Source organism: Dermochelys coriacea, chromosome 9 (genome assembly GCF_009764565.3).
Source record: "Dermochelys coriacea isolate rDerCor1 chromosome 9, rDerCor1.pri.v4, whole genome shotgun sequence".
Taxonomy (NCBI): Eukaryota; Metazoa; Chordata; order Testudines; family Dermochelyidae; genus Dermochelys; species Dermochelys coriacea.
The window spans coordinates 933,625-945,925 of NC_050076.1; the positions used below are offsets into that span (position 1 = coordinate 933,625).

The 12,301-nt window shown below is 48.8% G+C and overlaps 1 protein-coding gene across 4 annotated transcripts in view; it reads left to right on the forward strand.

The window, feature by feature from the left end:
* The window catches only part of LOC119861618 (very long-chain specific acyl-CoA dehydrogenase, mitochondrial-like), a 63,234-nt gene that overhangs the window by 44,015 nt on the left and 6,918 nt on the right, over positions 1–12,301 (forward strand). For all 4 annotated transcript variants that reach the window (XM_038416944.2, XM_038416947.2, XM_043492490.1 and 1 more), the window contains 5 exons: positions 2,223–2,285; positions 2,436–2,537; positions 6,096–6,193; positions 9,829–9,901; positions 11,649–11,721. In XM_038416944.2, the coding sequence (XP_038272872.1) occupies positions 2,223–2,285; positions 2,436–2,537; positions 6,096–6,193; positions 9,829–9,901; positions 11,649–11,721 (409 nt within the window). The remainder of the gene's footprint in view (positions 1–2,222; positions 2,286–2,435; positions 2,538–6,095; positions 6,194–9,828; positions 9,902–11,648; positions 11,722–12,301) is intronic.

Here is a 12,301-nt window from a genome sequence, read left to right on the forward strand (position 1 = left end):
CTCAGCATGGCAGCCTTTTCACCACAGAGCCATGCAAGGCGGGTGGAGTCAATCTACTGACCATCTCTTCATCCTTTGGACATGCTGACTCACATATCCGCGAGCGTCTTGTCATCCCTAGATTGATGGGTGGACCCTGCCAATGTATGCAAAGGGGTTCCTTTCTCCTCGACTCTGCCCTCCATGACATTGGTCACAAATGCTTCATTCTTGGGGTGGGGATCCTACCTAGAAGACAATCAGACTCAGGGTCTTTGGTCAGATCAAGAACTCTCTTTCCACAGAAATGTTCTGGAACTACAAGCTATTCACTTGGCATGTCAAGCCTTCCTTCCACACCTCAAGGAATGTACAGTACCGGTCCTCATGGACAACACTGCTGCTGTGTTCTGTGTGAACAGGCAGGGGAGTGCCAGGTGGGATCGCCTTTGCCCAGAGGCTGTAGATCTATGGGAGTTTGAGGGTTGCATCAAAAATACAATCACACTCAAAGCTTCACACCTACCAAGGTGTTCAGAACTGCCTGGCAGATTGTCTCTGCAGATCATTCAGCAGGGATCACAAGTGGTCCCTTAGAGCGGACATTGCAAGATCCATCTTTCAGTCGTGGGGGGTACCAGAAATAGATGTCTTGGTTACTCGTCTGAACAGGAAGTATCACCTGTTTTGTTCCAGAGCAAGTCACAGCCCAGGATCTATATCAGATGATTTCCTGTTGTCATGGAAGGACAAGCTACTATATGCGTTTAATCCTGTCCCTCTGATTCCAACAGTGTTATGCAAACTCGGGCAGGAGCACACCTTTATAATCCTCATCCGCAGCCACCCCTGTCGGTCTGAGACCTTCCCCTTATCTCCTCAGTTATTCTCAAACCAAACACCCTCCCTCCCTCATTCCTTCTGGCCTTGTACCTCATTCTTTTCAATGCCTTCCTTCTACATGCTAGTCAGGGCCTTTCTTCATATTACAGATATTTCCTTAACCAAACTTAAGGTAACACTAACTCTTTAATGTCATATTTATCCTACAGCTTTTGCCGGCTCTAATGGTTCCACCTTCTGAGCCGATGGCTCCACATTCCTTGCTTCATCTCTCCATGAAAGCAGCATTCCTGGTGGCCATTGCTTCTGCCAGCAGGGTAGCAGAGCGGCGTGCATTAGGTGCTGACCCTCCAGATGTAGTTTTCTATGCAGATGAGGTTGATTTGCATCCTTACCCTACATTTCTAACTAAAGTAGTCTCGCACTTCTACCTTAATCAGGTTACCTACATACCGAGCTTTTTTCTGAAACCTCGTAATGATGAGGAGGGCTCCATGCTTGGGATGTCCAAAAGGCGTTGGCTTGTTACTTGGACAAGACCAAACAATTTAGGCTGTTTCCTCAGCTGTTCATGTCTTTGTCTGCCAGACTGAAGGGTTACCCTGTCTGTGAGCAGAGAATTTCTTTCTGGATCTCGTCCTGCACCCTACTGTGCTCTGCCAAGGCTAAGGTCCCTCGGCCGGGAAGAGTTTCAGTGCGTTCTACAAGAGCTCAAGCAGCGCGAGCTGCATTTCTGCATCAGGTGCACATTACTGATATTCGCAGAGCTGCAGCCTGGTCATTGGTGCCTCCTTTCACTAGATATGAAGCTGTTTCCCAGGCACTGAGCGATGGTGCTGGGTTTGGATGAGCGGTGTTGCAGTCCTTGCTCAGACAGACTCCAAAACCATCGTCCTTGCCAAAGTGCTTGTGAGTCACCTGATGTGGAATGGGGATGTGCAATCACTTGAAGAAGAAAAAATGGCTACTTACCTGTTCTGTGACTGTTGTCCTTTGAGGTGTGTTGCACACGTCTGTCCCACAACCCACCTCTTCCCCTCTACACTGGAGTCAAACCACTCAGGAGGGTTCTCCCTTTATACCATCACCTGGTAACATGAGCCTGAGGTGTGTGCATGGGCTGCCCTGAGGGGTTCTGCAAGGGGAAAAGGGTCTCTGGTTTTGATGCCCTGGGTGTGCACCCACCTGAATCAGGATGGACACGTGCAGCATGTCACTAAGTTACAGCACAGGTAACTAATAGGTAACTACCTTTGCCATTACAGTATTATAACAAACGCAGGCCCACATAGGACTGCCCAGAGCCACTGGGCTAACTGCTATTATGCTGACACATCTGAGTTATCATATCGAGACTAGAAACATTCCCCTCTGCTGCACTGTGATGTTTTTATCTTTAGGAAGCAGCCTGGCACGTCACAGATGAGTGCATCCAGGTCCTTGGAGGAATGGGATACATGCAGGTAAACGAGCTTGGCTCCATCCGTCCAGAGTAGAACCACATGCATCATTTTTAAGACTGTATTCAGGAGCTCGCAATGCTCTGTTAAGGCAGCTGTGTGCACTCCTCTTGCTGGGATCACTTGAGTCTATTAAGATCTTTGTTTGCACAGGAAGCTGGTGTCGAAAGAGTCTTGAGGGACCTGAGGATTTTCCGCATTTTTGAGGGCACCAATGATATCCTTCGCTTGTTTGTGGCACTAACGGGCATTGAGGTAAGGGGCTCTCTGTGGGCAAATACCTCCCCTTAAAGACCTTGGCATTTTCTGGCACGGAGTGAGCATTGCACGGCACAGCTGGGAGAGGGGGCCAGGAATCTGCCCTGGGACTAGGAGCAGAGTCCCTGCACAGTGCTAGTGCCTCCACCAGCAATAGCTTCTCCAAGGTGTGCGGAGGAAGGCAGGGTGGGGTGCAGACAGGGCTATGCCTCTGCCCCACACTGGCCAGCTGGGCTGGCTGGATGCAGGGGGGAGCACTAAGGCTGGTGGAGCTGGCTCTGAAGGGATTCTATTGGAGTCAGCTATGAACCCTGCAGCCATGGTGCAGCCTCCTCGCACCACCCGTAGCGCAGAGCGTTAGCCACTGCTGCTGAAAGCCCTCTCCAGAATCGCGTGGGAGGGTAAAGTATGGGCTGTAGAGATGGGCCTGAATCAAATGTGCTCAGATCTGAACAGTCCCAGCACTGAGGGTTGAATCTAAACCCAGATCCAGATCCACACTTCATAGCTGGAGGGAGCCGTATGAAATTGGCTGAACCAAACCCTCCGTCCAAACACCCAAAGCTGTGACAGGAGGGGCTGGGTGTGTGGGGGTGGGTGGGCAGGGGGGTGTTTTGGAATTTGGAACTTGATCTGAATTTTGTGGCAAAGGTCCATTGTTGATGGTATGGGCCAAATTCTGCACTCTATTGACTTCAGTAATAACAATCGTACCCAGCTCTTGTGCTGTTCCCATGTGAAGGGGTAAATAACACTTCCTTATTCACTTTCTCCACACCAGCCGTGATATTAGAGACCTCTATCACATTCCCCCTTAGTCGTCTCTTTTCCAAAATGGACAGACCCAGTCCTTTCAATCTCCCCTCATAGCTGTTCTATAACAATAGTCATTTTTGTTGCCGTTCTCTGTACTTTTCCCAATTCTAATTTATCTTTTTTGAGATGAGGCAACCAGAACTGCATGCAGTATTCAAGATGTAGGCATACCATGGCATAGGCGCCGACTTCTACTGGCGCCAGTGGGTACTTGACTCCACTCTGTCCCCGGCCTCACCTCGACTCCACCCCTGCCCCGCCCCCTTCCCCATTCAAACCCCTTCCCCAAAGTCCCCGCCCCAACTTCGCCCCCTCCCTGCCCCTATTCCGACTCCTTCCCCAAATCCCCACCCCGGCCCCGCTTCTTCCCCGCCTCCTCCCACAAGTGCACCACATTCCCACTACTCCCCACTCCCTTGCTTGTTACAGCTGTTTGGCGGTGGCAAGTGCTGGGAGTTAGGTGGAGTCACAAGGACGCGGTGCGCTCAGGGGAGGAGGCAGAGGTGAGGTGAGGTGGGGCAGGGAGCTTGGCTGCTGCTGGGTGCAGAGCACCCACTAATTTTTCCCCTGGAGTCAGCGCCTATGTACCATGGACTTTTATAGTGGCATTATGGAATTTTCTGTCTTATTATGTATCCCTTTCCTAATGGTTCCTAAAATTCTGGTAGCTTTTTTACTGCCACTGCGCATTGAGCAAATGTTTTCATAGAACTATCCATGATGACTCCAACGTATTTCTTGAGTGGTCACAGCTAAGTTAGACGCTCTCATTTTGTATGTGTACTTGGGATTATGTTTTCCAGTGTGTATTAATTTGCACTTTATAAGCATTGAATTTCATCGGCCATTTTGTTGCCCAGTCACACAGTTTTGTGAGATCCCTCTGTAACTCTTCACTGTCTGCTTTGGACTTAACTATCTTGAGTAATTTAGACGTATTGTAGCATAAGCTTTCGTGGGTGAATACCCACTTCATCAGATGCATGACATGCATCTGACAAAGTGGGTATTCACCCATGAAAGCTTAAGCTCCAATACATCTGTTAGTTATAAGGTGCCACAGGACTCTTTGCCACTTTTACAGATCCAGACTAACAGGGCTACCCCTCTGATAGTTGAGTAATTTAGTATCAAATGGAAACTTTGCCACCTCCCTTGTTCACTCCCTTTTCCAGATCACTTATAAATACATTGAACAGCTCTAGTCCCAGTACAGATCCCCTGGGGACCCCACTATTTACCTCTCTACACTATGAAAACTAACTGTTTATTCCTACCCTGTGTTTCCTATCTTTTAAGCAGTTACTGATCCATGAGAGGACTTTCCCTCTTATCCCATGATTGCTTACTTTGCTTAAGAGGCTTTAGTGTGAGATCTTGTCAAAGGCTTTCTAAAAGCCCAAGTACACTATATCTACTAGATCACCCTTGTCCACATACTTGTTGACACCCTCAAAGAATTCTAAGAGGTTGGTGAGGCATGATTTCCATTTCCAAAAGCTGTGTTGCCTCTTTGCCAAAATACTGTGTTTATCTTTGTGTCTGATAATTCTGTTCTTTACTATAGTTTCAACGAATTTGCTTGGTACAGAAGTTAGGCTAACCTGCCTGTAATTGCCACAATCTCCTCTGGAGCCTTTTGAAAATAAACTGTATTATATTAGCTACCTTCCAGTCATCTGGTACAAAGTCTGATTTAAATTACAGGTTACATACCACAGTTAGTAGTTCTGCAATTTTGTATTTGACTTTCTGTACAACTCTTGGGTGAATACCACTTGGTCCAGGTGACTCGTCGCTGGTTGATTTATCAGTTTGTTTCAAAACCTCCTCAGTTGACACCTCCATCTGGGACAGGTCCTCAGGTTGGTCACCCATCTTAGACACGTTCCCATCCCAATTTTTAATGCTGTAGACTTTGTTCTCTTCTGCAATTAATGGAGCCCTTGTTGTGAGTGCCGTATATACGAATACTTAGGTGGATGGACAGAAATCTGTGTACTGTGTAATGTTGTAATTCAGAAATGTTTCTTCATAAATCCTTCATGAATCCAAGCAATCTGTTCCACTGAGCTAAGGCCCTGAAATATGGTTTAGTTGCAGAAAATAAGGTTTCAGAGTAGCAGCCATGTTAGTTTGTATTCGCAAAAAAGAAAAGGAGTACTTGTGGCACTTTAGAAACTAACAAATTTATTTGAGCATAAGCTTTCGTGAGCTACAGCTCACTTCATCAGATGCATCCAATGAAGTGAGCTGTAGCTCACGAAAGCTTATGCTCAAATACATTTGTTAGTCTCTAAGGTGCCACAAGTACTCCTTTTCTTTTTTTTGAAAATAAGGTTGTAGATTTTCATATTTCGCTACTGCAAGGGTTCTCAGACTTTTGTACTGGTGACCCCTTTCACCTAGCAAGCATTTGAGTGCGACCTCCCTTATAAATTAAAAACACTTTTTTATATATTTAACACTATTATAAATGCTGGAGGCAAAGCGGGGTTTGGGGTGGAGGCTGACAGCTCAGTCCCCCGCCCCCCGTAATAACCTCATGTCCCTCTGAGGGGTCCCGACTCCAGTTTGAGAACCCCTGTGCTACTGTATAGTTAACCCAGAGATGCCCGGGACAACTCGGAAACTGCTGTATCAATCCCCTGTGTCTCATCCTGAACATGTCCCTTTGCAGGTGTAGCCCTAAGAGTGTGTGTAATTAAATTCTTTTAATCATTTTTAAAACATTTTCAGTATGCTGGGGTCCAGTTAAAGAATCTGCGAACAACTGTCATGAATCCATCGGGGAAAACTGAGACCATCCTAAAAGATATCTGGATGAGAGCAAAGCGGTAAGCAGCACAGAGAACCTGTTACAGTTTACCTTTCAGTTACAGTGGTGTAAAATAACACGGTGCTTCCACTGGCAGGGCGATGGAATAATGTATCTGTATGGCAGGAGTGCGGAGAGCTGTTGAACCAAACTGTAAACCCTGTAAACGGTGAACCCTGCAAACTGTAAACCCTGTCTATAATGAACACCACTTCAAGCAAGGGGGTGTAGTAGCACCCCCTCCACCCTTAGTTCCAGCGCCTCTGGTCCTGAGAGCGTGCAGTGAAAGCAGAAGTGATGCTTGCGATGCGAGAGCAGAGGCTTAATAGTGAGCCAGTCCTCCAGCACAGAACCAGGGGCACTGTGACACTGATAGTGCCTCCTTTCAGACCAGCTGTAAAACCAAATTCCTGAGCATTTGTGGTCATAAAGATCCTATAGCTAGGGTGCCCAGGTGCCTGGTTTTCGACTGGAAAGTCCAGTTGAAAAGGGGGCCTGACAGTGTCCAGTCAGAACTACTGACCAGACACCCAAAGTCCAGTTTCTGCGAATGGGGGAGGCGAGAAGGCACTGGTTCATCACCTGCTCCAGCCCTCACTCAGCCAGGACCTCCTCCTACCTTCATCAGGCAGCGGCAGCTCCCAGCCCTGGCTCTGCAGGCAAGTCCCTCCTGACCCAGGCGGTGGGGGGGTTGGAGGGAAAAAGCAGTGAGCAACAGGTGGGAGGGGTAAGAGGAGTGGACAGAGGCAGGGCCTCAGCGGAAGAGGTGGGGTAAGTGTGAGGGCTCGGGGAAGAGGCAGAGCAAGGGTGGGGCTTTGGGAGGAATGGGCGGGGCAGGGGTGGGGCCTTAGGGGGGATGGGGAGGGGCAGGGGAGGTTCCAGCACTTCTGCTGAAGTGTCTGTTTTTTAAATATTACCAAGTTGGCAATCCTCCTGTGATTGGTTCCCTCTGGGGTGCCGCTTGGAAATGGGATACCACTGAGCTCACCTGTCCCACCAGCCTGGGTTCCCCTTACTCTGTACTGCTGTGACAGGCTTTCAAGCCCCCTTCCATCACACACACAGTTTGGGACACACCCGGCTGCAGCTTCACACAGATGCTGAGATCAGCTCTGCATGGGAAAGCTCAGCTAAGGAATTGCCCAGCACTCAAGTGCACACCCCCTTTGGAGTGTAAACCCAAAATTGTGTAGTCTTGCACTGCAGAAAGAACTAGAGAGCATAAACTCATTGAAATTCGCTCCCTCCCTCAATGTGGAGGAAGATATGCACAGCTTTTTGTTCCCCAATTATGAATTCCACAGACTGGTTTTAGAGAAAACAAAAACAAGTTATTAACTACAAAAGATAGATTTTAAATGATTATAAGTGATAGCAAACAGATCAAAGCAGATTACTTTAGTAAATAAACAAAAACTGCAAACTATATGGGTAAGATATAAATTAGCAAATTCTCACCCTGAGTGATAAACTGGCTGGAAGATTCTTTAGGCACAAGCTGCCTTGGCTTTCCCAGGTTTTCATACCAGGTTAAAAATCCTTCTAGCCTGGGACCATCACTTCCCACAGTTCAGTCCTTGCCCCTCTGGTGGTTCCAAGTATTGCAGGGATAGTGAGGTACCTTCGTGATGTCATTTCCCCCTTTTATATCTTCTTCCCACTTGCTGGAAAGTTCTTTTGCTGTGACCTGGGTCAGACAGTTCCCATTGTGTAGTGCTGTCTCTGAGAGGTTTCTATTGTACACAGTTCCTGGGTATGCCTGCAGGGCGGGGGAGATGGGGATACCAGCGAAAGGATGACACTCAGGCTTGAGAACAGCAAGCTATGCTTTATTAAAGTTACGCTCCAATCTGCATGGGGAGTCCCTAGGGCATGCAGAGGGTTTGCAGGGGACTCTGGCCATTCAGGATTGCTGACCAGACAAGACTCCGCTGGGGGCGAATCCTCTGCGGTGTTATATTCTCCGTGCTTATCTCGGGGTACAGAGGGTCAACAGCTGGTTACATTCTTACATGTATGATTTATGCGTGTTATATAAACTGACTTGTTTACAGGCAAAAAATATTCTGAGCTATGCTAAGATATATATTTTGGCAGGGTCTGTCGAACAAAGTTCATTGAAACTGCCTGCATCCTCCACTTACATTCAGTCATGTAAGTGATCCACCACTTAGCTCCTCGCCAATCTTCTGCAACCTTGCCTCTACACTGGGGTAATCCTGGTGCTCCTGTTCACACAGGGGTAATCCTGGTGCTTGTGTGCATTTCCTCAACAAGCCATTAACCTTGTTTGGCCATTTTACTGTTGTACCTGAAAGGCTGCTTGTGGGTGTGTTCAACCTCAGAACAGGTTTGAGTAACACACACAGAGCCAAACTTCATAACTTCACATACTATGATTGCATGTACAATCCAACGAGATATTACTGTCTAGCAGATCCAGACTTTTAGAATGTACCTCACAAGACATACTTTGTACAAAACATATCCTAATTACATAACAGTGGTGAATATTGAGGTGTTAGGGTGTCACACCTGCTTATAGCCCTTTTTGAAAGAGTTGGGGTCAGTGACAGCAAAGCCTTCCCAAAAGTGGGGGGGCCAGTCCCCTTGCCCCTCTATGGCTCTGCCCCTTGCCCCTGAGGCTCTGCCCCCAGCCAAGCTGGAAGCCGGAGCTCGGCCAGGGAGCTGTGGACCATCCACCTGCCTGGGGTGGGAGAGCCCAAGAGCTGTTCCCAGCCCGTGTCCCCACCCCCAGGGCAGGTAGAGGGTCTGTGTCTCCCACATGGCTGCCCGGGCTCCAGCTGCCAGCCTGGCTCCCCCAGTTCCAGCGCACCTGGTTGGGGTGTTAGACCAGGTGGCCTGGCCAAGTGTCCATTTAAGTGTTCACACTTTGCTACGTCAGTGGGAGTTTTGCAAGATCAGACCTAATGTCCTGTGCCCAGAATGGTGTGCATGGTATGTCACATGCATCATGTGATAAAGGTGGGAGGAAATTGTTCATGTAGAAAGGCTGATCTTGGTATGGGCACTTCCTGGAGATCGTGCACTGCCGGGTTTAGCTGAAGTTGTTCGAACTCAAACTCTTTTATGGTAGGAGTGAACCTTAGAGATGAGTTGTTGAAATAAGCTGACCAGATGTCCCAGTTTTATAGGGATAGTCCCGATTTGTGGGTCTTTTTCTTACATAGGCTCCTATTATCCCAAACCCCCTATCCCGACTTTTCACACTTGCTGTCTGGTCACCCTATGTTGAAATGATACTGGGCCAAATTCATCCCTGCTTTACCTCCAGCTCCAGGGTATGTCTGCACTAGGAACCTGGCAGCATCAATAAAGACACTTACTACAGTGACACAAGGGGTTCTTCACTCACTGTAGTAAATCCACCTCCCCAACAGGTGGTAACTAGGTCGATGGAAGAATTAGTCTTTTCACCTAGCACTGTCTGCACCAGGCTTAGGTCGGCTTAGCTACATCGCATAGGGTGTGAATTTTTCACTGCCCATAGTGATGTAGTAAAGCGAACCTAACTTCATAGTGCAGAATAGTCCCCAGTGACTGCCGTGCAGTTGCTCCTGGATGAGCTGCTGAGTTGAGTTTTAAACCCTTTGTCCTTTCATTTTTTTGCTCATCTCTTTTGTCCCTTTGCAGTAAAGTTGGGATTCCCACTGGCTTGTCTCTGGAGGGAATCGTTCACCCAGGCCTAGACAACAGTGCATACCTGGTAAGAGAATTCTTTCTGAAAGATTTATTTCTCAGAGTCCGACCCTGCAGCTGTTGGAGTCATTGGTAAAACTGCTGTCATCTCCAGTGCTGCAGGGCCTGACCCTTACATAGTTTGTTGTATTATGAGATCTGAATCATTTTGTACTTTTCTTGCATTTTTAACCTTAAAGCAAATAATTTTCATGACAGCGTCTACTCACCAATGATGACGTTTTTGTGATTCATAGCATTCAGCTAGCATCTGCTTTAGACGAAGTTCATGCACGGAATGTTTCTGTAGCTTACAGTTAGGAATGAACCTGAAAGCCTGTGTTTTAAATGAAGTGTTAGCTCTTTAAAAAGTTTTTGCTAAATATGAACTTTCAGATTCAGACTGAAACATCATTTTCACGTTTAAAATACCATTGCCCAGCTGTCATTTCACTCTTTCAGATTTGTCAGTCTGATTTGTCAGATTTGTTGTCTCTGGCACAATAATAATAATTTACATTTTTAGCAGCATTTGGCATCAGTGGATCTCTAAGCATGTTACATCACTCACAGTGTTACAGAGGGACACACATGGATGGACATGCACACACAAATGGACACACATGAATGTGAACACGGATACACACACACACACACTCTCTCTCTCTCTCTCTCTATGTGTTTTCTTGTAGGGACTGTACTTTCTCCTGCGGGTTTTGCTTTACTTCATTCTTGTTGTTTTCCCTTCATCTAAGATAAAAGAAATTGTAGGCAAGGCGCACATGGAGACCCACAAGATAAAGCTGCCAGTACAGGAGACAAGCGTCCTCACGTACTGCCAGGGGTGCTGGAACAATTTGTATAGTGGGGGTTCTGAGAGCCATTGAACCAAACTGCAAACCCTCTATATAATCGAATCCACTTCAAGACAGGGGTGTGGCAGCACCCCCACCATCCCTAGTTCCAGCACCTATGCATACTGCCCTGCCAAAGAGATAGAGCTGTGCCCTTGAGGGGTGAGATGGCCATTCTGTCTCCATGGCCCATTCCTTTACAGGCCTCACTGCTGAGCGTATCCCCAAGGGCCCAGTTGTGATGGTAGTTTCTGGTCTGCGTAGGACCCCAAACCCTCAGCAGCTCGGCTGGGACCCTGGCATCCCATGTCACTGCCAGAGCTAGGGTTCTCCCTAGCTGGTTCCTGAGCATCAGCTCCCCAGCCCCACCCTGATCTCTGAGTTTCAGTGACACCCAGAGGGCCAGTCCCCAGGGTCCGCCTGGGTGTTTTGTGTTGCTCAGGCAGCATAAAGCACATGGGCTGCTCCAGGGGGCAACTGGGGAATCCCCTGGCCAAGAGAATCCTTGGGTGTTGTAGAGCAGCTGTAGCTGGCTTCATACCGCGTGCTCCCAGCCCTCATGGTATGGGGGCAAGGCAGGAGCGCCTTGTGCTCCAGCAATCCCCAGCTGATAGAGCGGCCCCAGGAGGCCAGTCCTGCCAGTGGAAGTTGGGGCAGCCTTGAGGCTGCTCAAAGTCGTGCCAAGGGCTGAATCAGCTCCAAGCTTCGGGCTGGAAAATGGCTTAGTGTCAATTCGCCTCCAGGTCCAAACACAGCGCACCTGGCCCCCAGGATCCAGCCCAGTGCCCTCTGCTGGACACGCTTTTCCCAGCGCTGCTCCCTGATCCCCAAAGGCACCCCCCCACCCACCCAGCAGTGGTTGCTGAAAGGTTACAGCTGTCTTGGAAAGGAAATGAACTGCTCTTCTGTGTCCATATGAAGGTGACGAGGGCCATTGACCTGTTTGGCGAAGCTATTGAGAGCCTCCTGCTGAAGTACGGCGAGAAGGTGATAGGTGGGTGCCTCTGTGGCTGCTGTCAGCCCACTTCTAGCCAGCCATCAGAGGATGTTAAATGACATTCCACCATTTGTCCTGTCGTAAAACCCATCACTGGGGCACTGAGCCAGGACGCAAGGTGTGCTCCCGGAGCAACACTTCTGTCACCTCTTGCAACGCTCTCTTCTCTCCCCTTCATCCTCTCACCATTTCCCCTCTGAATTCCTTCCCACGTCACACTCCTTGCTCTGCCCACCGCACCTGTCTCTGAATACAGACCTAGTGGTGTGCATCCATCCCTTGGGGATTGATATGGGGCTCCTCCCTGCGGCACGCCGGGGTGAAAGCTCCCCCCGTGCCAGCCTGGAGCGTCGCTGGGCTGCAGGACTGCAGTGCAGCTTGGGTGTCCGAGTGGCCCTGTTTGCCTGCTCTGCATCCAAAGCCCCCGCAAAGCTCTGCAGGCCAGGGTCTGTGTGTAGCACCAGCATCACGCAGCCCTGATCCTGATGGTCTCCCAGGGCTCCTGAGCATTTGGCTCAGGAAAACGCTCCAGTCTGCTGTTAGAGCCAACCAGCCCAGTGAGCTCCCTGTGCCAGGC